This window comes from Pongo pygmaeus, chromosome 6, assembly GCF_028885625.2.
Source record: "Pongo pygmaeus isolate AG05252 chromosome 6, NHGRI_mPonPyg2-v2.0_pri, whole genome shotgun sequence".
Lineage (NCBI taxonomy): Eukaryota > Metazoa > Chordata > Mammalia > Primates > Hominidae > Pongo > Pongo pygmaeus.
The window spans coordinates 146,608,620-146,634,695 of NC_072379.2; the positions used below are offsets into that span (position 1 = coordinate 146,608,620).

At 38.0% G+C, this 26,076-nt stretch overlaps 1 protein-coding gene across 2 annotated transcripts in view; it reads left to right on the forward strand.

The window, feature by feature from the left end:
• The window catches only part of CNTNAP2 (contactin associated protein 2), a 2,269,257-nt gene that overhangs the window by 1,320,555 nt on the left and 922,626 nt on the right, over positions 1-26,076 (forward strand). For both annotated transcript variants that reach the window (XM_054495308.2, XM_063667934.1), the window contains one exon: positions 23,219-23,325. In XM_054495308.2, coding sequence (XP_054351283.2) covers positions 23,219-23,325 — 107 coding nt within the window. The remainder of the gene's footprint in view (positions 1-23,218; positions 23,326-26,076) is intronic.

A 26,076-nucleotide genomic window follows, 5' to 3' on the forward strand; every position in this document is an offset into this window, starting at 1 on the left:
TTTCATATTCTTAACCTTCATCCGCCCTGCAAACTCAGCTCAAGCACCACATCTAAAGAGATTCCAGAAGGATAAGCCTCCCCATCACCACCATAGATAGCGTCATATATATATAGCAACCCTGTATGCCCCACAGTATCCTCTCCATGCATCTACGAAAACACTTCCTGCATTGCACGGAATTTGCCAAATTTGCTTAGAGTCCCCGGTGCTTCATACACGGCATGAAACACAATAGGCAGCCAATAAATACCCTTTTCATTTATAAACAAGAATGTAAAGTACTGCTTACTTCTCACTAGTGGTTTCTTCAATAGACCTTCAAGATACCTTCTCTAGAAAGCATTTCATTTTCCAGCCCCTATTAACATTAGCCAATTTACTTATACAGTCAATTTCATGTTTTGATTTGAATGTGTGTTCTCAAATGGAGCCCTAAAGATATCAGTACATTTAATTCCACATAAAAACAAGTAAAACAGTCTTTAGCAATTGACGTTGGGACATAAACAGATGAAAAAGACAGTTGTCATATACCATAGTAACCAGAATTTCCATAAACGGGTTAAGACCTTTAAACGAGAATACATTTGAAATAATTTATTTCTATAAAGTCTTGCTTAGCTGAGTATTCACATAAATAGTGACAATACTGTGTAATCAATGGGTTTTTTTTTTTTTTTTGAGACAGAGTCTCGCTCTGTCGCCCAGGCTAGAGTGCAGTGGCGCAATCTTGGCTCACTGCAAGCTCCGCCTCCCGGGTTCACGTGGGATACTATATTCTAACAAGTGTATCGAGAAGTAACAGTTGTGAACACACTTATTTTGAACGTGCTGTAAATAACAAAATGGTAAAACTGTTTTATTTGAGTTAACACATTATTAAATAGGTTATGTTCCATCTTTACTAAAACAAAGCATGAGATTATGATGAAAGAATAAGTGTGTAAGTCACCAGTTCTGTCTCCCACTACTTGTTGACATTTATGAGATCAGGTATGTGCCCTGGGTCCTCTATCATTTTTTAACAGAAAAAGAAACAAATGTGAAGAAGGCTAGAAGACAAGGATTAAGGATATTAATCTTAGAATTGTATGGCAATAGCAAGCTGTGAGACCTTTGGAAAGCTGTTTAATATATTTGGCCATAATTAAGTGCATCTCTGAAGGAACTATTAAAAACAGATGCTTTAAAAAAATTCTACAACCTTGAACTTTTTTGATTCTTTTTGGGCTTGAACATCTAAAATAGATGAGGAGAAGTTCCTTAAACTGTTTTCTTCAACTCAGTCATTAAAACACATTTATTGAGTGTCTACTATATCTCATGTGCAGACTCAGGTCTTATAGCAATAACTCTCCTCCCAAAATTTAGAATCTAATTGGAGAGAGAGTAAAATAAAGATAAAACAAAACCCTGTGTCATGTACCTATTAATCCAATATCTCTTGGCCTTCTGAAGGATCAGAAAACTTAATTCCCTGCCTTCTTTCAAACATGTTCAAATCCTCCAACTCCAGTAACAGAGATCTCCTTTCTTCACTTTTTGGCAAAATCAACAGCCTTTTTGCAAATGGTATCTGTCACAAATGGCCTCTCACAGAGAGATTTCTAGCTAGCTCAATTTACAACAAACATTGCCTTCCAAAGGGAATAGCAGGTTTTCCAGGAAATTAGGTAAAACAGCAAGGACCATAACAAAACAGTAGTAATTGTTTAAATAGTTTACCACAATATTTATTTTGGATCAGCTGTAAAAGTAATGTCAGAAACTTCATTTCAATTTCTTCAGTCTACAAATACTAAAAATCTGCATAAACACAGTATACCTATTTGGCCCCAGTGCTAAAAAAAAAAAAAAAAGAAAAGAGCTAGAGCCAGACATTAGAGAGAATGTGTCCGGCCAAAAGACATCCCAATTGTTTAAAGACAATACATATGTGTGTGCTTGTTTGTTTATTGGTGAATAAGAATTATTTAAGTATATATTGTGTGCTTTCCAAGGATCTCTGATTGGCAGCTGTGATTCTCCACTGTAACTTATGAGAGTTCTGTGGCATTAAAAAGTACTAGGGCAGGGTGTGGTGGCTCACACTTCTAATTCCAGCACTTTGAGAGGCCGAGGCAGGTGGATCACGAGGTCAGGAGATCGAGACCATCCAGGCTAACATGGTGAAACCCCGTCTCTACTAAAAATACAAAAAATTAGCTGGGCCTGGTAATGCGTGCCTGTATTCCCAGCTACTTGGGAGGCTGAGGCAGGAGAATTGCTTGAACCTGGGAGGTGGAGGTTGCAGTGGGCCAAGACCACGCCACTGCACTCCAGCCTGGGTGACAGAGTGAGACTCCATCTAACAACAACAACAACAAAAAGTACATGTTTGTGCCCAAGTCCTGACTGTGTCACACATGTGCTTTGTGACCTTGAGCACTCTTAATATCATGGAATTGCCACAATTTTTAGTTTCTTCATCTGTAAAATAAAGGCATTAAATAAGGAGTTCTATAATTTTTCTAGTTCTAAATTTTACCACTCCATTTCAGTGGTTTGAATTTTCTTTGAACCCAGGAGGAGTGAACAGATGTGAATTTTACAATTTAAAAATTTAAAACAACAGAAAAGCATACACACATGCATCATGATAATTTCATAGCAGTGTGATTTTAACAGGCTGTTACCTTAAGGTCTGAAACAAAAATAAAAAGATCTTCAACCATATTCATAGGAGTGAATATAACATTAGATGTCTAAGACTGTGTAAACAACCTTCATGGCCAAGAGGCTCAATTATAATGATTCTCTCCTGATATGTATTTCACTTGATGTGATACATATACACCATGAAAAACTATGCAGCCATAAAAAGAGTGAAATCATGCCCTTTGCAGCAACATGGATGCAGCTGGAAGGTATTATCCTAAGTGAATTCATGCAGAAACAGAAAATCAAATATCACATGTTCTCATTTATAAGTGGAATCTAAACAATGGGTATACGTGGACACAAAGATAGAGAGAGTAGACACTGGGGACTCCAAGAGTGGGAGGAGCGGCAGAGAGACAAGAGGACATGGTTGAAAAACTACCTATGGAAAACTTTATTTATTATTTGGGTGATGGGTTCAATAGAAGCTAAAACCTCAGCATTACACAATATGCCCATGTAACAATCTTCACATGCATAACTTGAATCTAAAATTTTGTTTAAAAAGGAAAAAATGTATATTTCATTTGAGATTTCTCATCATCTACAGCTCTTATAAATTGCAGTGATGTCAGTAGTCTTTGCTGAAGATTTTATGCGCATAAATTGTGTTCTCGTAGGGAGATTTGACTTCATATCTTGGCTACTGACATAGAAACATTTTTTATATGTCTACACGGCAAATTGCTCAATTTGAGCATAAAGCAACAGATGTATCACCAATATTTCGGCAGACGCTAATTCTTTTTCCCGTATCATTTAAAAAGTTATTAGATCCGCTGGCTTGATGGGGTCAATTCCAGTTTTTAAAATCTTGGTCCACATGTCTATGTGTCTTTGGACAGTTCTAGGCATCCAGTGCCCCAAAGTCATGGGAGACTTAATTCAGCAAATCATATGCTAATTGAATCTCTTCCCTGGTGCGGTTCTTCACTGGTTACTATTTTCGCCTTTCCTTTTTAAGAGTTGGGGCAAACCTCATTGTATCTTCTGAATACAAGCCAACATTCAATGGACATTTTAAATAAATTAATTGTATCTAATGTGTGTGTAGCTCAATGTAAACATTGCCATATTTATATCTACTGTAGGAGCCAAGGGCCCTCTCAAAGCTTACTGAAAAATCAACTTGCAAAAAGCATATTGGAGAAAAAGCATACAAATATATTTAATGCGTATACATGGGAGCTTGTAGAATGAAGGCCCGAAGATACAGAGGAAATTGTCCATTTTTAATGTCTAGGTTCATCCAAGTGTGGACAGCCATCTAGAAACATGATTGAAGGAAAAGGGCCTGATCTAATGCTAATAGATTGAGTGGGGAAACCCAGCAAGGCCTAAGTTCTTCTTGGCCTCCCTCTACAGCATTCCTTCTTTCAGGGTATGGAAGGACCCTCTCTGGAATGGAGGTTTTAGGACCTACAGTCAAACAATATACAATATATCAATTGTATATTGATAATTTCTTATGGCCAGTTTTTACACAGAATGGTGGAGGGAAAATTAGAGTGATGTTTTTAGGTTTTACGGCTGGCTTTGGGGAAAAGGGGTTCTGGTTTCTATGACCCACTTTGGGGAAGAGGGATTCTAGTTTTTATGACTAACCTTGGGGGAGAATAGGACCTAGACACAGGAGAGCAGGAAAAGTACAGAGAAAAACTTTTGTTTCTGAGACTGCCACTGAGGCCTTCATTTGGGATATTGTTTTCTGATCCCCAACATCTGAGCATGCTAGAAAATAAAAATGTATGCAGTGGCTCATTCCTGTAATCCTAGCACTTTGGGAGGCCAAGGTGGGCTGATTGCCTGAGGTCAGGAGTTTGAGACCAGCCTGGCCAACATGGTGATACCCTGTCTCTACTAAAAATACAAAAATTAGCTGTGCATAGTGGCGGGTGCCTGTAATCCCGCGCGGGAGGCTGAGGCAGGAGAATCACTTGAACCCCAGGAGGCAGAGGTTGCAGTGAGCCGAGATCATGCCATTGCTCTCCAGCCTGGGTGACAAGAGTGAAACTCCATCTCAAAAATAATAGTAATAACAATTTACTAATTACACATTTCTGCCTTGGGAGAATATCTTTTATTTAAGTTAATGTATCTTATATAGGCTTTTAGAAGCCATTTGTGTCTCCTTATTTTTCAGAATACTGATTGCAGCATGTTTGATACTTTTTAAGCAAAATCACACTGAAAATAAGACATTTCAACTGTTCTTCATTAGTGAATATTTGGGAAAGCAGAATGCAATGATGCTTATCTAAGGGGACGTTTCAGTTTGATTTCAGGGTTGTAAAAAATGGTGAAGCAATTAAAAGAGACATCCCACTTCAAATAATATAATTATATTTGTAAATTGTCCTATTTTGTTAAACTTAAAACAGTTCTATATTTAAGTAACTATAACTACTTGTAGGCATTCGGAAGAATAAACCTTAAAATAATTTATTGCTTTCGTGGTGATTTTATTGAAAACGTCACTTCCTTTAAAACATTTCATCAATTATTCTCATAAGAAAACACAATGTCGGTGAATAAACAGAAAATCAAATACCACATGAACTCACTTATAAGTTAGAGCTAAACGATGGGTACACATGGACACGCAGAGTGAAATAGTAGATACTGGAGCCTCCAAAATGATGCGGGGAGGAAGTGTTTAAAGGTTACCTATTGCGTACAATGCTTACCATTTGGGCGATGGATACATCAAAAGCTCAGACTTCACCATATATGAATGTGAGACATCTGCACTTATACCCACTAAATACAAATAAGTAGATGACTGACACGATACTATATTATCCAATAACAATTACTCATACTAGTAATTTCTTTAAGAAAGAACAGCTGTGGCTGGGCATTGTGGCTACACCTGTTACCCGACACTCTGGGAGGCCAAGGGGGAGAATTGCTTTAAGCCAGAAGTTTGACACCAGCCTGGGAAACATAGTAAGAATGTGTCTCTAAAAAAAAAATTTTTTAAATCAGCCAGGCATGGTGCTGCATGCCTGTAGTCCTAGCTTCTCAGGAGGCTGAAGAGGGAGGATTGCTTGAGCCCAGGAGTTTGAGGTTACAGTATGCTCTGATCACAGCACTGCACTCCAGCCTGAGCAACAGAACTCACATCTGTAATCCCAGAACTGAGGGAGGCCAAGGCGGGAGGATTTCTTGAGGCCAGGAGTTCAAGGCCGGCCTGGGCAACATAAGGACCCCATCTCTACAAAAAATAAAATTTAAAAATATAATTAGTCGGGTGTTGTGGCATGTGCCTGTAGTTTCAGCTATGTAAGAGACTGAGGTAGGATTGCTTGACCCTAGGAGTGTAAGGCTTCAGTGAGCTATGATTGAACCACTACAGTCCAGCCTGAGAAAGACCCTGTCTCCAAAAAAAAAAAAAAAAAAAAAAAAAAAATAGAATACTTACAAATTTATGGTGTTTTCATTCTTGTATGGCTTTGGTATTCTTGTATACTTTTGATATTACTTGTATGTTGATTAACTTGTGAAAATATATTTTTGCTTAACTATTGGGTTTCTCCAAGTTTCGTCTTGCTCTTCTAAGGGTTGTATCTATATATAAAGCCTTCAGTAATTTTGCAGGTAACGGGACTTATGTTAAATATTGTCTTTTCTTCACCTATAAATGAAATAGCATTCTGATAGATGAGATTATGCAAATCCTTTAGTCAGACAATTAGACTTACTGCATAATTATATTTTAGACATAAGATCATATAGTAGCCTCAAATTGTATGACAGATTTGAGAGAAAAGGGATAAATAATCTAAAACTCACTTGAAAGTCAGCAGCCTGAGACATTCTCTGTTTCTGTGTACAAATATGTTAGAAAAATGGTTCTGAAACACTTTGACTTTACTCACTACTTAAAGATCATGTAAGAAAGTAGTAGGATGGAAAATGCCTTATTTTCCTTTTTTTTTCTTTTTTCTTCTTCTTTTTTTTTTTTTTTTTTTTTCAGACAGAGTGTCATTCTGTCACCCAGGCTGGAGTGCAGTGACACAATCTGGGCTCACTGCAATCTCCACCTCCTGGGTTCAAGCCATTCGCAAGCCTCAGCTTCCCAAGTGCACCATCATGCCTGGCTGATTTTTGTATTTTTAGTAGAGATGGGGTTTCGCCATGTTGGACAGATTGGTCTTGAACTCCCGGGCTCAAGTGATCTACCCACCTCGGCCTTCCAAAGTGCTGGGGTTACAGGCATGAGCTGCCGTGACAGCCAAAAACTGCCCTATTTTCATAGTGAATACACAAAATAGCTATAAAATTAGAACATGTAGCTCCTTTGTGGTAATCATTAATGGAGCACAAAACCCTCAATCCAGCCTATGAAATGCCAGTTCAATTCCGTGTCCGTTCTGCAATTCAGGAAAACCTCTACCAAAGTATCTTACAAAGGAAGTATTCTGCTTTACTAAATCTTTCCTTTAATGAAATACTGATCTGAAAACCCTGAATTGAAGTAGGGTGAAATTCATTCAAAAAATATCAAGCATGTGCCATGTGCCAGGCACTGTATGCCAGTGAACAAAGATCCCTGCCTTCATTGCATTTTAGCAGAGGGAGTAAAACAAAGAAACGGCAGGGTAGAGCACCAGGATGTCAGGCTGCAATTTTAAACAGAGCGATCAGAGTGGGCCTCATTGGGATGGCATTTGTGCAAAAAGTCAAAAGTGAGAAAAAATTATCCATGAAGTTTTGTGAGAGAAGAGCATTCTAGGCAGACACTAGCAGTCACAAAAGTCCCACGGCTAGGTACACTGGAAGAATAGCAAAGATGGCTGGCGTGGACAAGGCAGAGTGAGCAGGAGGAATTCAATAGAAACTGAATGAGGTGGGGTGGAGTGCAGGTAATTTAGGGCTCCATAGACCATTGTAAGGTTTCTTTTACTCAGGTAGGAAGCCATCTAAACAAGACTTAGACTTTTAAATGATCAGCCTGGTTGCTATGAGAGTAGAATAGGTTGGGTGAGAGGAGACACAAATGAGGCAAAACAAACACCAGCCGGGAAACCACAGAAATAATCTAAGTATGCTATGATAGTGTCTTGGATTGGGGCAATAGCAGTAGAGATGGTAACATTTTAGGTGGAACTAAGATTAGATGAAGGATGTGAGGAGTCCAGGATCGTTTCTGCCTGAAAAATGAGAAGAATGGAGTGGCCATTAAGTGACTGAAGATGACTGAGAAGAAATATTTCAGAGGCAAAAATAAGTTCTATTTATTTATTTTGAGATGTCTAGTAGATATCTAACTGAAGATGAGGTGGGGTGGAAGGCAGGTAATTTAGAGGTTAATATAATCTGATGTCCTTATGATGAGATGAGATCACCAAGATGAGTACTAAGAGAGGAGGCAAGCAGCCCAAGGTTGAGCTCAGGGGCACACCGATGTTTTATCAAAATTCAGGGAAATGAAGATTGAGCCGGCAGCAAAAGACAGACTGAGAAGGAGCAGCCAGTATAGGAGAAACGTCAAGCAAGTGTAGAAACTTGCAAGCCAACTGAAGAGTGCTTCAAAGTCAAATGCTGGCTGCTGATTAGATTTAACAATGTGGAAACCTTTGGTGAGTTTTACTAGGAGTAGCGGAGTGGAGACGAAGCCTAATCACCTATCAGGTGACCTAACCAACTGTCCAAACTTAACAGCCTGAAAAAGCCATAACTGTATGATGCAATATGGAGACCATAGCATCACTTTGCACTCTTGCACAGAAAGTTTAATCTGAAACTTACAAAAAATTTAGATCTTTCAGTTTACAGGAAGTTCAAAGGGATATTAGAAGTTAAATTAATGATACTACAAAGGAAAACTCTACAAGACAACAGGCCTAGTATTTCCAGAAAGTGAGAATCTTAAATGAATCCTGTTTGGGGGATGAGGGCAGCTATTTACAAAAGAGACACATGGAAAAATCTGAAATAAGAACTTGATGTTAAATTAGGGCAGTATTTTAAGTGGGGCAATGGTATTGAGATTACATAGAATCATGTTCTTAGTAGACGCATGTTTAAGTATTGTCATGTCTGCGACTTTCCTTGAAATAGTTCATATAAAACAAATATGCCAAAATATTTTAAAAAAAGAAAAATGGTTCTGACAGCCATTTCCAACTATTCAAACTAATTGATATTCACTTACTCAAAACTCCTTCAACCATTACTTCTCGAGAACCTACTCAATGCCAGACAGTATTCTAGGCAAGGGATAAAGAGTGTTGAGGAAACAGACATGTTTCCCTACTCTCATGGAAATTACAGGTCAATGAATAAGACTGACGATGAACCCGAGAGGTATAGAACTAAAAACTAACAAGAAATGATAATGTAGATGAAGGTGGTGACTACCTCAGATTGGGAAGACAGAGGAGAAAGGTTTGGGAAGTTGCATTTAAGGGAAGAACCAAAAAATACAGATCTTTTTGTAAAGATTGCGGAAAAGAGTGTATTTGAAAAAAAGAAGTGTGTGTGCAAAGTCAGCCTCACACTTTTCTGCTCAGTGTTCAGTTGACACCTTCCCTCCTTTTGCTTCTCCATGGGTTATGTTATAGAAGAGGAACATGAGACAGCAGTGGAGAAGCAGGTAGCAGATCATGCAGAAACATACAAGAGCTCATTTCTTCCTAAATGAAAGGAGAATCCATTCAAGTTTTTTTTTTTTCTTTTTTTTTTTTCTTTTGAGACTCAGTCTCACTCAGTTGCCCGGGCTGGAGTGCAGTGGCATGATCTCGGCTCACTGCAACCTTTGCCTCCCAGGTTCATGCGCTTCTCCTGCGTAAGCTTCCTGTGTAGCTGAGATTACAGGCATGCCCCAACACGCCTGGCTAATTTTTGTATTTTTAGTAGAGATGGGGTTTCACAACATTGGCCAGGCTGGTCTCAAACTCCTGACCTCAAGTGATTCACCGACCTCCACCTCCCAAAGTTCTGGGATTACAGGTGTGAGCCACCACACTCAGCCCAACAACGATTTTTAAAGTAGCATGACGTGTGAAAGATCAATCTGCCATTTTATTGATAATGAATTAAAGCAAGGCAAGATTGGGAAGGGGATGTCCAGTCAAGAAGCTGCAAAATGGGGTGGGTGGGGTTAGGAGGTTGAACTGGAGTGGCAGAGACACAGAAAAGTGGACAGATTGGAGCAAGTTTCCAAACTTTCGTTTACAAAGCTTTGTCAATGATTGATGTAGAAGCGAAAGGAATGTAAAGAATGACTTCTGGTTTCATGGTGCCATGAACTGTGATGAGGGTGAGAAGAGGAGTAGCAAAAGTAGAGAATAACATCCAAAGATATGTTTGATCATACTCTCCCAGCAATGCCTCTGATAACTTCTAAGTGATTATATCAAGAAGCAGGTGGAGTGTCCAAGTTTGAGACTCTCAAAGTCTCAACTAGAGACACAAGTTTAGAGCCTTCTTAGAGAAAGCTAAGGGCTGAGCCCTAAGGATGCCAGAACTCAGAGTTGAGGCAGTTAAGGAAGGGCCAGGAAGAAACAGGGATCAACTCAGGGCAATAATGTGAGTTCAAATACATTCATAGACTGAGAAAACAGAGGTTGCGAATGCCTTTGAGAAAAGGAGCTTTTGTGGACAGATGAGAGTGGATTTCAGGTTGGAGTTGACTGAAGTGTTAAGAGCTTGCAATGAATCTTTCAAGGAGTTTGTCTATGAAAGGGATTAGGGAAATTAGGAACTGGAGAGGGTTATGGGGCCAAAAGGGAGAGTTTTGTCATTTGTTTTAGATAACATTAATGACCATATATTGAGAGAACTAATGCAGAAGAAAAGTTGATAATTCTGGAAAAGTATAAGTTGAATGGGTTGACAAAGCCAGAGGAGATAGGACACAGAGCTCACGCCCACAGAGATGCTCCTTTCAAATAGCGTCAGCACCAGGAGAGTTTCCCCTGCTCTGGCTGTGTAATTGTGTCAAGGGTCCAATTACTTTCCTGAATTTTTTTTTAATGTAAGTAATTTGTTTTAATTGACAAAATAATGAGTACCTATGGTTTAATTTATTTTTAATACGAAAGGGAATATGGTCAAATTTAAGTTTTCCCTGTACCTCAGGTCCTCTCCAAGGAAGCTGCTGAAATAGCATCCAGTGTATTCCTTTCAGAAATATTCTATTCACAGATAAGAATATTTATGCCTATGTAGATAGATATGAATATAGGTGATGATATAAATACAGATTCTCTATTTCCGTGGTATCAGTCACATTCTGAAGAGGACAGAACTGATCCACTTAAATTTGGGCACGGTGGCTCACACCTGTAATCCCAGCACTTTGGGAGGCCAAGGCGGGCAGATCACCTGAGGTCAGGAGTTCGAGACCAGCCTGACCAACATGGAGAAACCCCATCTCTACTAAAAATTCAAAATCAGCCAAGCGTGGTGGCACATGCCTGTAATCCCAGCTACTAGGGAGGCTGAGGCAGGAGAATTACTTGAACCTTGGAGGCAGAGGTTGCAGTGAGCCGAGATCGCGCCACTGCACTGCAGCCTGGGAGACAAGTATGAAACTCCATCTCTAAAAAAATAAAAATAAAAATAAAAAATGAAGTTTTGTTTTTACAAATGGTTGAATTACAAGGGATAAAGGGACCTACACAGATAATGCAGGAATCCAGGGCTGGCAGCTATAGAGCTCACACCACCCCAGGCCCAAGGATATGAGGGGATGCAGAGATTAGAGAGCTCAGATGTGTTTGAGAACTGAGATGAACCACAATTTTTTTAAAAAAGTGTGACATTCTTGGCCGGGCACGGTGGCTCACGCCTGTAATCCCAACACTTTGGGAGGCCAAGGCGGGCAGATCACCTGAGGTCAAGGAGCTCAAGACCAGCCTGGCCAACATGGTGAAACCCCGTCTCTACTTAAAATATAAAAATTAGTTGGGCATCTGTAATCCCAGCTACTCAGGAGGCTGAGGCAGGAGAATTGCTTGAACCCGGGAGGTGGAGGTTGCAGTGAGCTGAGATCGCACCATTGCACTCCAGCCTGGGGAACAAGAGCGAGATTTTGTCTGAAAAAAAAAAACAAACAAGTGACATTCTTGTGACAACCAAAAACACTGAAAATAAAAACAAATCATTATAACATAGTGTAGCACAGGGCAGACAAGAGAAGTGACTGACTTTCTTACTGAAGGCTGACTGAAGCAGTCTCACAAGAGAGAACCAGGAAAATGCATAGCCTGACCTAAATCTTCTCTCCACTCCAATCTCCTGCTGATTGGCTAAGCTCAATCAAGGAGAAGTCAGAGGGTTTGGGATCTCTCAGTGTACTCTGCCTCATGGAGCTGAGGGCAGGGAGGGGAAAGCTGAAGAGTGATTCTTGGAGGGGAAAATGGAGATTTCTGACCTTCATGCATCGCCACAATCAATTCACTATTCACACAACAGCTAGAACAATCGTCATTTAAAACAAATGGAAGCATATTATAAACACTGTTCCGTACCTCTTGCTTTCTTCCCCTGGCAATATATTTTTGAGATTGTGCCTTATCAGTACACATAGATCTGCATTGTCTTTTTAATGGCTGTCAGGGGTTCCATTGTACAGATTCCCTTCATTTATTACTAAGTTTCTAACCAATAAATATTTTCCCCTAGATTTTTTGGCTGACACAAACAATGATGCAATAAACATTTTAAATATGATTTGGGGAAAGTACACTAGTGCATGTATAAGATAAATTCTTAGACATGAAATGACTAGGTCTCAATATATGCATACTTGAAATTAATAGACTTATCAAATTGTTCTCCGGTGTGCACTCTGATCAAAAGTGCATGAGAAGGCTTTTCCCGTTAAATATCAGAGAGATGTTCAATGAATCTCATTGAAATTTAATTTAGGCTGCTTTGATTATGAATGATGTTGAACATTTTCTATATGCTTAAAAGTTATGTGGTTTTTTTCTGTGAACTGCCCTGTTCATACCCTTTACTCATATTTCAGTTAAATTGTTTCTTATTAGTTCCTGAGTATTCTTTATAGGATAAAGAAAATGGCCTTTTGTCTACCATATTAAAATATGCTTACCAATTTGTCTTTGGATTTGGCTATGTTTGGTCACTCAAGATTTAAAAAAAATATTATGTAGTCAAATTTATTAATGGTTCCTGGATTTGTATCTTCATTAGAAAGACCCTCTATATTAGTTGTTTATAAAAAGTATTCCACCATACCTTATTATGTTTTATTGCCACGTTTAAATCTTTCATCTATCTGGAATTTATTTTGGCAAAGGAAGAAGGAGGTCTCACTCTTTTTCTCACATGAGTAGCTGATTGTCTTACATCATTTACTAAGTAAAGCACTTTCTCCACTGACTTAACATTGTTAACCTAATTTGTATAAGTCCTTGTATTTATTTCTGGATTTTTAATTCTATTCTATTGATCTATCTATATTTTAATGCACCAATATTAGTTTATATTTACTGTGGATCTAGTAAATATTTTATCTACTATCGATAATCTTACCTATTAAGCTTTAATTTCAGAATATTCCCAGCCTCTGTTTATTTTTATTTTTTATTTTTATTTATTTATTTATTTATTTTTTGAGATGGAGTCTCACTCTGTCACCCAGGCTGGAGTGTAGTGGCACAGTCTTGGCTCACTGCAGCTCCGCCTCCCAGATTCACGCCATTCTCCTGCCTCAGCCTCCCGAGTAGCTGGGACTACAGGCTCCTGCCACCACGCCCAGCTAATTTTTTGTATTTTTAGTAGAGATGGGGCTTCACCGTGTTAACCAGGATGGTCTTGATCTGCTGACCTCATGATCCACCCGCCTCGGCCTCCCAAAGTGCTGGGATTACAGGTGTGAGCCACCGCGCCCGCCTCTGTTTATTTTTTTATATCAATTTTAGAATTCATCATGACTTTTTAAGTTTCCCATTAGTAATGTTTGTGGTTATATTCTCCCAACATCTAGGTACCTTGGATGTCTTTCTCACTTCCTCTCTCTATCTCTCATCTTCCTTCCTTCTACCTACATTTCACTATATACTCTCTCTCCTAGTTCATGGCTACCCACAAACTTCTCCTAGTCTGCCCCTGCAGTGTGTAATCAAAGATACACCAGGTTGGTCAGGCACGGTGGCTCATGCCTGTAATCCCAGCACTTTGGGAGGCCAAGGCTGGTGGATCACTTGAAGTCAGGAGTTCAAGACCAGCCTGGCCAACATGGCAAAAATCTGTTTTCTACTAAAAATACAAAAATTAGCCAGGTGTGGTGGCAGGCACCTGTAATCCCAGCCACTCAGGAGGCTAAGGCAAGAGAATCACTTGAACCTAGGAGGCGGAGGTGGCAGTGAGCTGAGATCGTCCCACTGCTCTCCAGCCTGGGTGACAGAGCAAGACTCTGTCATTAAAAAAAAAAAAAAAAGATATAGCAGGTTGTGGTGAAATAAAATTTATCTATGGACGTGAAACAGATAACTCAAACTTGATACTTAAACCAAGTATCATGTTACATATTCCTGTGCATTTCAGAAAATTTACTTTGGGGCACAATATTTCTTGTATCTTTTTGTTATCATCATCTTTTTTCCTCCAGTAAAAGAGATGAGATGGAAATAAGGCTAAATATTTTTTTGGGGAGAAGTACAGTTTACAATTATTCTAAATTTAACCCATTTTGAGAAAACAAATTATGAATTTAAATTTAAAATTTATTTTCCTAAGAGTTCCTATCAAAACCTTTCAGGTTAGAAACTTCCTTGTTATATAAGAAAAGTTATTACCTCAAACTGAAAATGCCACTGATTATCACTGGTTTCTACACACAGAGTATCTAAGGCATCTTAATTAATTTACCTCCGAGTAATCAATTAATAATGTAACCCCTTTAATCCTTTTGGGTTTCTTTTGGTCTCATTCTACTCCAGGTTTTTAAGATTTTCTACTTGGAGCATTAAAATAGCTGTTGAGTTTATCTGGCCTTTAGTTTTTCCCTTTCCTGTCTATCCTGCTCCTGTTACTACCTTAATATTTTAAACATGTATTTATCAAGTAAGTTCATTTTTGAAGACTTTCAATGCTTTCCATGCCTAGTAAAAAATGTTCTAAATGCCAAAGCTAGTTAAAACCATTCAATTAGGGGGTGAAGAGAATATATCTCCATGGTGCATCTCTTGATGGCTGGCTTTATTTTGCCTCTGGATAAAGTTCAAAAATCCCTTGAACAGTGAATGGACTGTATATCATCACACAATCTCCCAGAAATATTGTTTCCTGCTATTTAACTTCTTGATAAGAAACCATAATCAAATGGCAGAGTTTACACAGTAGGTACTCAATAAATATAAGTTGAATGAACAAACAAAGCTACATTCTCCAAGAAAATCCCTAATGTAATAATTAATATATTTTACAATCTGAACCCAACCTATGGTTGTACATTTAACATCTATCAGTTCAGTTTTTTCAGCTGCATATAATGCAACACATAAATGACTTAAATAATAGCAGCCACCAAATGTATTATGTCATAAGAAGAAGGCAAGATATAGGTCAGCATCAAAGTAGAGGAACTGCAGTCCTATTTTAGTTAGGATATGTATATTTGTTGTTTTTTTCTTTTTCTTTCTTTCTTTCTTTTTTTTTTTTTTTTTTTGAGAGGGAGTTTCGCTCTGTTGCCCAGGTGAAATGGCATGATCTCGGCTCACTGCAACCTCTGCCTCCTGGGTTCAAGTGATTCTGCTGCCTCACCCTCCCAAGTAGCTGGGACTACAGGCACCCACCACCACAGCCAGCTAATTTTTGTATTTTTAGTAGAGACAAGGTTTCACCATGTTGGTCAGGCTGGTGAACTCCTGACCTCAGGTGATCCATCTGCTTTGGCCTCCCAAAGTGCTGTGATTACAGGTGTGAGTCACAGCGCCTGGCCTATTTGTTGTTATAATAAAGACCCAAAATAACAGTGGCTTAAAACATCCAGAATTATATTTCTCTCTCATGAAAACCTTTGGGTAGGTGGCCCAGGGCTGATATGTTATCCAAAGCTCAGATTACTTAGATATTTTCTTTTATATATATATATTTTTTTTATTATACTTTAAGTTCTAGGGTACATGATGTGCACAACGTGCAGGTTTGTTACATATGTATAGATATTTTCCTTTCATTCTCTCTTTTGTTCTGAGATGGCTTCTTCAGTTCTCACTATCACAGGTTCATTTCTGGAAGGAGGTTGGGAAGGACAAAAAAGGACAAATAGTTCATATCCTTCCCCTTCAGGAGCTTCATCCACACATTGCCCATGGCACTTCCATTGCCTTCAACTTAGCCACAGGGCCATGTAACTTAAAGAAAGCCTGGAAAATATTGTCTGTAACTGGTGGGGTTCTATGTCAAGATGTAAATTCTATTGTTATAGAAGAGGATTGTAAATTTTGCAGAACAATGTGCAACAGCTTAATGACTTTGTTAGGACGCCTGGCTCTTTCCTTTTTGTTCCTTGGAGACTGAAATAGCATCCCCTTCCAAAAGGCACAGGCCACATGAAGGAGCCTGGATACCTGAGCAAGAGCAGGGTGACGACAGGAAGAAAGGGGAAAGGGCTGTGGCCTGGGCATCCACAACTGTCTGCTGTGATCCTCATTCCTAGTGCAGACTTTCTTCTCTAGCCAAACTCACTGATTTATTACTTCACAACCACATTCTGTGCTTAACTAAACGTGCAGGCCCTTGTCTTCCCTCCATGTAGAAAGGGATTCCCCCTCCTTCTGGGCTACCCAAGTCTAAACTTTCTTTCAAAGATTTGTTATTCCATAAAACTTCTGCACACGCCTAAGACAATGGCCTATGATCTTAATTCTATACCAGTATTTCTAATATCTGGCATATGTATATAGAACTCACTTGCTAATTATGTTTGCATGAATAAATACAATTTCTTTAGAATGAAACTTTCTTTATTCTTTGTTTCTCAGAGTTTGTTTTAGAGTGTCTTATGTGGAAGAGGCGACTGACTGATTTAAAAGAACTTAGGGTTATTTATTTATGTTTAATACAGTTCAACCTGGAGACAGATGAATAGACAGATGGTTTTGCAGGTTCTTCTCCTGTGGGCCAGCAATCTTTCAAAAGACATTTTATTTACAAAACAGTGAGGAATATATTGTAAAAGTATAACTCTAAGTAAATTAGCAAAATGAGATAAAGTGAACTCTAGTTCATTATAATAAAAAACATTTAAAAGGCAGAAAACCCAAGTTAAGTTGCTTATCTCATCATAGCAAAATTAATGATCAGTAGATGTAGACCAAATATGCTTGATTTTTTTTTAATGAAAAATTTGGGCATAATGGCAGAGATACAGTAAATATCTTAGCATTTAAATATTTCTATAAATAAATGCTTGTTGAAGGAGCTCCATCAATATTACAATAGTGTTTCTAGTTTTACCACTATAATGTTATGTAATAATAAAATATTAAATTAGTTACTGGAATTGTGATTACTTTTCTATATAATTTCTATTTGAATAAAATAAATAGAAGGCAGGATAAAATAAATAGAAGACACTCCATAGATAATATCCTTTCAACTGAAATCAAAATGTAATTAGTATAGAAATAAAAGTACTCAAATATTGTTGAGATCAACATAGAAGGTAATGCAGAAGAAAATACTATGATTATGGAAATAGCTCTGAGAGTCACGAGTATGAAAAATAGTATTCAAGGAAGCAAGCGTTCTAAATATATTTCTTGTCTTAATAAGCAAAAATAAAATTTCATGCTGAGATGAAGGGAAAAACTCATAAATTAAGGAGGCAATTTATACTGGAATAATAACTTATAAATTGTTTTAAATAATGGTCCAATCATTTACAAAAATAAGCTATCAGTAACCTAGAAGCAGTCTTTTCTAAAGTTTAGAACAAGGCATATTTAGTGTCCAGGAGTAAAACTGGCATTAGTCTAAAAGCAAATTAAATATCCTAGCACTGTTATTTGTATGTGATCTAAGCACGGGGAAAGTCTTAGCTGACCCTGAGATTGAGAATGCTGAACTTGGTTTTACGAAGAAATGAAACTGCCTTTATAGTCAGTGATCACTTTCTATGAATTATATGAAGTCTACAGTCAGGTTCAGAAATGATTTAACTTCCTAAATGAGATTACAAAGATTATTATATGCCACTGTGAGTAGATCAGATTAAAACATGGTGGGAGGACCTATGGAAAAGTAGTCTTAGGAGAAATGATTGAATAGATCGCGTTAGGCCCCGGCTGCAGGCTGTGTTCTCTCCTTGTGCTTCCTTCCTGGGCTGTTTCTCCTCCTACTCAGCATCTGCATTCTCCTTTGAGCCCCCGCTGCAGAGAAGTGCGATGCGCTAGAGCCTTGCTATTCCAACCGTGATTTTCTGTCCGACCACGTGAGCATCACCTGGGACCTTGTTAGGATCTCAGAATCCCAGACTCCAATCCTGACCGCAAGAATCAGAATCCTTAAGATTTTCAAGAGATACCTATGCACACAAAGGTTTGAGAAACACTGCTTTTGAGTCCCAAGGATTAGGTTTATACAGAGCAGCAGTTCTTCTGATACACACGGCACTGTTCATTGCGCTTGGTACCACCAGAACATATTTCCATGTGGATTTCTGGAGTGATGGTGCTATGACTATGGTTTTCACGTCAGGTTTTATAAAACCAAATATGGTTTTAAAGGTAACACAAAGATTTGATTTCATTTTATTTTAAAATGTCTATTTTAACTTTAAACACTGTAGATAAAAAGCCTTCAACGTGCGTTGATGATTACCAAGGCATACAGTTATGCTGTCAGGCTAACATTTTTTAGATTTAAAATAAAACTTCTTCCACTATCCCTGTTTAATTAAATAATGTCCATAAACTACAAAGTAAGCTACTACAAACAAATCTGGTACCATTTGCAGCTTCTTCTATTTGTGAATCCCAAATTTCCCAATGCTTCGCAATTAAAATCAAGTTCAGAAATAAAAGAGATGCTATGGGTAAAATAAAAGTGCAACTGTCATCCACAGCCCTGGATTGAATTGCAACATCCATCTAACCAGCCACTCTGTCCATGTTTATTTTGCTTTAAGTAATTGCAGCCCATTTGACCTTCCAAAATATAGCTTTCATTTGTCTTATGTATTGGAGTCTAAATGAATTTTATTTGAATAAAATGCACTTGATTCTAAAGCATTTTGAAAGCTGGAACTAAGTATGAGTTCGATGGAGAAGGCAGGGCTGTCTGGAGCCCGAGTTAATTGGATACATCACTTCTTCTGGAGTCACTTGATCACAACAAAGTGACACCTGCCAACTTCTCCCCTGTACCTTCCTGATCCCGGTCAAGTCATTCTCAAGCAGAAGCAGTCGAGTCATTTTTATTCATTTTTGATGTGAACCAAACTTTCAAGCTAGGACACGCCATGAAACAAATTACGCATTCCTTGTGGCTACTAAAAAAATTAGTTTATTAGCCCAAAAGTCTGGATTTGAGAATAAAATCATAGATACAAATAATCTGTATTTCTCACAGTAAAAGAGATATTTTTTCTGAAATTACTTCAGTTTCTTGGTGGTGTAACATTCTAGAATTGCATTGATCCATTCTTTCAGTCAATGTGTCAATAGGCAGTTACTGAGCATGCACCTAGTTATGTAAAGAATTGTAAGATAAAAATCCCTAATTGTAGGAATCTCAGTTCAGAAGAGACAAGTGCTCAACAAACCATTGCTAAGCAATGTAATAATGGTGTATTGGACATAGATTACTGGTTCTGTGGAAATACAGAAGAAATAATAGGAAAGGGGTAGCTATGTTAATTAGTATTTTGTTTTGCTTGGTAACTGGTCCTAACTTTTAAAAAATATATATATGGTGATAGGGTTTGCAGTTATATTTGAACAAGTTGGTTAGGAAATAAAACGTTTTCCACCATTAAGAATTAGAATACCTGTAATCATCATAGGGAGAATGTCAATTTTAAAAATAAGAATCAGGCAGGCGCGGTGGCTCACACCTGTAATCCCAGCACTTTGGGAGGCCGAGGCAGGCGGATCATGAGGTCAGGAGATCGAGACCATCCTGGCTAACACGGTGAAACCTCGTCTCTACAAAAAATACAAAAAATATTAGCCTGGCGTGGTGGCAGGCGCCTGTGGTCCCAGCTGCTCGGGAGGCTGAGGCAGGAGAATGGCGTGAACCCGGGAGGTGGAGCTTGCAGTGAGCTGAGATCGCGCCACTGCACTCCAGCCTGGGCGACTGAGCAAGATTCCGTCTCAATAAATAAATAAATAAATAAATAAGAATCGGCCAGGGGCTGTGGCTCATGCCTGTAATCCCAGCACTCTGGGAGGCTGAGGTGGGTGAATCACTTGAGGTCCGGAGTTCGGCACCAGCCTGGCTAACATGGTGAAACCCTGTCTCTAATAAAAATACAAAAGTTAGCTGGATGTCGTGGTACACACCTGTAATCCCAGCTACTTGGGTGGCTGAGGCAGGGGAATCATTTGAACCCAGGAGGCGGAGGTTGCAGTGAGCCGAGATGGTGCCACTGCACTCCAGCCTGGGTGACTCTGTCTCAAAAATAAATCAGTAAATAAATTAATAAATAATAAAAATAAGAATTATAAGAAAGAAAAATATTAAAATGGTATCTAAATAAAAAATACTTTTAAAGAAATCCTTAATACTGAATTTTTGAAGTACAGTTGGACCTCATATTTGTGAATCCATCTGTGGATCCAACCAATGCCAAATAGAAAAAAAAATAAAAATAGCAATACAATGATAAATCTAAGTAATCTAGAGATGATTTAAATTATATGGGAGGCTGTGCATAGGTTATATGCAAATACAACACCATTTTATAACAGGGACTTGAAAATGCGTGGATTTGGGTATCTATGGGGTGGGTGGGGGGTGGTGTGGAACAATCCCCCCCACAGGTAGAGAGGGATGACTTGTATTCATTAATCTCACTTGATGGATATATGCTTTTTGCATGCGTTTAAGAACACAGTAATCTTTACTATCATCGAGATGATTTTCTACTCTGCCCATTATTTACACCACATTTAGATTCCAGCCTGTTTTTCTTTTGCTACTCAGTACACTTCTGCACTACTTCCCCCAAATTAATTGATATAATGAGCTGATGTAAATTACTTTCAATATTAGGCTGAGCTAATATTAACCCGCAATAATTTAGAAAGTAAATATACCATACAACACCATATACGTACTGAATTCCAAAATTAAGTATCAAGGATGTTTTAGTTTCGTGTAATTTTGAAGTGTCTAGCCCATTGCTTCCTTCCATCATGTGGAGAACCACCTGCTTTGCATGTAAACACCTTCTGCTGTGTGTGTTCCCATGCCTCAGGGCCTGTACAGAATAGTGGCTATAGGAAAGGACCCTCACAATCCGGCACCTCCCACTGCTTTCACTCTTCCACCTCCTTATCAGTGCTTTTCTCACCTATTTTGCTAGGAACGATTTTCAGCATTTTAATCATAAACATACAACTCTTCTTTTCAGGCGCAGGTGAAATGTTCTGAACTTTATGAAGCCCTTTGTTTATCATCCACCTATAACTCCTCTAGTATCCAAATTTCTATAGCGTTTCATGTATCTTTTATGACTCGTCAAATTCTTCTGGGTTTGCATTTTTCATGAATCAGATCCCCACCCCACCTCCACTCAAATTTGGAGATGAAACATCTTTGTAGCCTTGATAATACTGAGCCCAAATTTCATTAAAAGTGTCTATTAAATTTACGGTGAATTTTCCATCCCTCATGATAATTCAACAAGATACTTTTGTTTATATTGTATTTTTTCCCAAATGTTCTTCCTCTCATTTTCTTCTCTTGTAGTCCTGTCCATTCATTGAGTCTCAACCTAAAAGCTTTTAATTGTGCCCAAAATGTACATGTGATTCCTCATGTGAAATCCTATAGTACTTTATTCCTGAATTATGCTCTTTTTCATTTCTTCCTTGCACTGTAGTTTTCATACATACTGTATCTACTTCTGTATGAACTATGAGCTCTTCTGCAAGGCTGTGAATACAGTCTTAGTCATCTTCCATTTTCCATAGTGCTGTGCATATAGCAAGTGCTCAATCAATGTTTGTTGCAGGAGTAAAAGTTTGTAAAAAGTTGTGGAAAAACAGCAAGCTACTCAGAGCCAGGGGCTCCAGGCCAAACTGAGCCAAGCCCAGCTACAAGTGGTTTTAGGCATGGCTAGTGGTAAATTGAGAACAGGAGTTGGAGAATGCTATTTCTGAGGCCAGCTCTATCAGATTTTGTAGCAGGGAGCTGCTAGGGCATTATGATAGACGGGTTGCTTACAGGGTGGCTCTTTATCTGTCCTTTGCCTGTGACCCATGATTATAGATTCTGTTATTTTAATCTGGGAAAGTTTTCCTGTTTTTGGCAGTTCCCTACTAAAGTCTAGGTGTCCTGTGTGAGTACTGGTACATCACAATGAACACCTTTGTTATCTGTGAGCATCTTCAGCAGGGTTATAACAAAAATCAGGTTGTGGGGTAGATGGAGAGAGGAATTGATGGGAGGGATGAGCGGATGGAACCAGGAGAAAGGAAACGGTTTGTGCCATTTAAACAGGGGTGTTTCAGGACAAATTTCAGCCTCACAATTTCTGAGGTACAGTTAAGCTGTGCCCTAGAGGCTGTGTTTCAGAAATCTACAGCTTCCATTTATTGGCGCACTATTTCCTGCCTATTAATTATCTGTTAATACTTCATGAACATTATCTCCAAAGCTTAAAATTATTTGTAAGATAGAATTATTCTATTTTTTCAAAGGTGAAAACTAAGGTACAGAAAGGTTCAATTAAGTAGTTACAATTAGTCATCTTAATAAAAAGATATAGATTTGAAAACAAAACCTGTATCTTTTCCTCTGTATTATGCTTGCTGTCTCTTTAAGCAGGCTGCTTTGGTTATCCAGCAGGAAATAGGTGTTTGGAAGACTTAGATATCTTTTCTAAGTTAGTATATTTTCATTGCTGTTATCGTGACATTATTTCAAAAACTCAAATTGCTATGAAAAACTTGGTGATACCCCTCTTTACGTCAGTATTTGGCTCGACAAAGAATAGAATAAAACAAGAAATAAGACAGCTTATCTTTGATATTTTACCAGGAAGGAACTTAGCTGCTGTCTTTGTTTTGGGGTAAAATAAAAATAAAATGAATCTGTGATATTCAAGTAAATCCCTCAGTTGTTTGTTAGTATCTACTGTTTACTCAAAAATGGGAAGCTCCAGGTCTGTGATACATCATCTTTGTTGCGCTTGGCACCTTCTGTCATGAATCATATTAATCTGCTTAAACTAACAAGGATTAATTGCCTTGGTAAGGCAACCTGGCATTGAAATGATATGTCGCCCAGACAGCTTGGAATTTGGCCACTCATAAATCTCATTTTTCATTGGTTTATTTCTGTTTGTCTCTCTCTCTCACAGATGTGTGCCCAATCACTGTGAGCATGGTGGAAAGTGCTCGCAAACATGGGACAGCTTCAAATGCACTTGTGATGAGACAGGATACACTGGGGCCACCTGCCACAACTGTGAGTGCCAATTTATCTCACTTTAATCTTGTAATTGCATGAGAATCTCAAGTCTTGAGCTGTGCTTTGAGGCTCAGCAACCTGAATAATCCACATAATACATCACTCGAATCTCAAAAACCAAGATTCCAATTGTCATTTCTCCAAAAAAAAAAAAAATACTATTCTACTTGTTAAAATATGTTCTCTGTTGGCAAACGACTCAGAAAGAAGGATGAACATTTCCTCTGTTCCATAAACACGTAGTTGAGATTGGAAGGCCAAACTTGGATTCGCCTCTCTATGTCTAGCCCACCTTTGTTGGGTCGATTGTTTGGGAAATTGTGTTAGTGTGATGTCTCTGACTGGATCCTCATTTATCAATTAATCAGAGAGGGAGACAGAGTGTAATTGGCACATTTAGTTTCTGGATGATGGCTGCCTCATGCTTTAGCCCAGCTATTTGACCACCTGTTTTTAGATCAAAGAAATGAGTCCGAAATGGAATATCTAAAAGCCAATAGATAAAATAAAATACATAAGAAGGTAATAAAATACATAAGAAGGTAATAAAATGAAAACATAAGAAGGTAAAAATATTTTTAAATGGCAAAAATAAAAAGTAACATGCAAAAATGACTAGTGAAACACATATGTGCCTTGGTTTATAGAAATAGCTTTATTCCAAAAGGTTAAATAAAAAATAAATTTTCGTACTTAAAAAATTTAATGCTAACTCTTATAATTATAATATTAATTTTCCAATAATGCATCGCCATTTGCAAAACACTTTTGAAAACAAAGCACTTTTGAAAACATATTTGGCATAAATCATATAATTATGAGAAGAGAGTCAACTGTTGGTTACTGTGTGCATATGTATGTGCCTGTGTGTGTGTGTGTGTGTGTGTGTGTAGGGAAGGAAGAGCAAGAGAAAAAGAGAGAGTCAATCTTCTCTCAATATGCCCAAACACTGAAACTCTAATATCTAAATGCTCCGATTATACAAACAGATTTCTCTTCACTTTACTTTTAGGAAATGGTGACAAGCAAACTATCTCAGAGTAGAGCCCTGGGTATAGTAAAAATGTCATACAGCTCTCTAAGCCTTTCCATTGTGTTATTTGTAGTAATGTGCAAGAAGAAATCGTGTTTTGAATATATTGTAAAATGTTGACTTACAAAGTTGCACACATTTATTTGTTTAGGTAGATATTCAAAAACAAGAGGCAAAGGAAATCTTGACAAAACTAACAATAGAAAGATGTCAAGAAGGTCAAAATAGATACTTACTAGATTCATCATCTGTGTTTACATATATGAAAGTATTTTAATGAATAAAGAACAAAAATGATTGATATTGAAATTAATTCAAAGAAAAGAGTTATAACTAAAATTGTTCCTTACCAGTCACATCAAAATATTAACCTTCAGTATGTGGCACTTATTAAATATAATGTGATGCTAGAATTACGTTGATGAAACTGGGTACCTTCACTCCACTAGCATGATTTTTATCGTGTGTTATAAATACCATATTTAATTACAAGGGATCTTGTTCCTGAAATACGATAATGCTAACCAATGGTCAAGAGCAAGAAATCGGTGGTGGTTGCGAGGATTTTCTACCTCAGTGACGGCTTTTATATTGAACTGAAAAGCAAGTTATTCTTTTTTTATAGCTGTTTCCATCATTAAAATACACAGCAAAAAGGCAAAAAAAAAAAAATTAAAATGTATGCTACTGGTTGAGTAGCTGAGGTTTGTTTTGTTTTTTAAGGGTAATGACTCCAAGGATTAGAAATGTCCTAAGTGTGTTTAGGTTTGGCGCTAGTGGCCAGCTCGAAAGGTAAAAGACGAAAATTGTCTTTTGTTCTGCTGCTCCTTCCTACTTGTTCCTTGCTCCATTTTGTTGGATCTTTAAAAGCAGAATCATTCTTTTTAATAATAAAAGCCTGATCTTTTGTTGTCTTCTCCAAATGAAGCCAAAATTTTGAATATCCAACGTGTGCATAAATAGAGGTGAAAAGACCATACTGCATAATTCAAGAGAGGGTTGGCTGGTGACTTTTTTCTTTCGAAAAATATACATTGTAGCTTATTGAAGGCCATTTGCCTCCTAATAACCTGAAAGAGTTGGTACAGTCTTACTTACCCACATGGATTAGTTAAAAATTTCACACAGCACAGATGTAAGAAGATACAATGTATGCCATTCAGTCTGACACAGAATGAACAATTTTACATTTTTACTAAATCAATGACCACATTCTCAGCAAGAAGAACGAAGTGCAAAGGCCCCAGTTTCTGATGTGTCTGACTCTAGCTATAAAATCATCAGGCTGCATACCTTTGTGGTCAATCATTTGACTTTTCTTGCACTTTCTTCGACTGAAGTCTCTTGGTATTCTAAAAGCCAGTGAGCTGAGATTTGCAGTTGCTTATTCTGTATTCTGTGGGTTTGAACTTTGTAAGTAATGTAAAATATTTTGCTTCATTATTTCCTGCAGAAGACCAAGCATTCATCTTGAAAAGAAATCATGCTAATTATTTTAAATAGTATTTTTGATTTAAAAAAGCAGCTAAGAGCTAAAGTTTAATATAATAGAACATTTGTTAGAGTTTCAAACATTACAGGCTACACTATTTTAGCACACCTTCTACACCAGCCCGGGCTTGGTCAGGGTGAGACAACAGTGCTATGAGTGACCTGTGATCATCCAGGCTAGAAGCTCTAGTTCAAGATGGAACAGAGAAGCCTTTTTGCTTGGT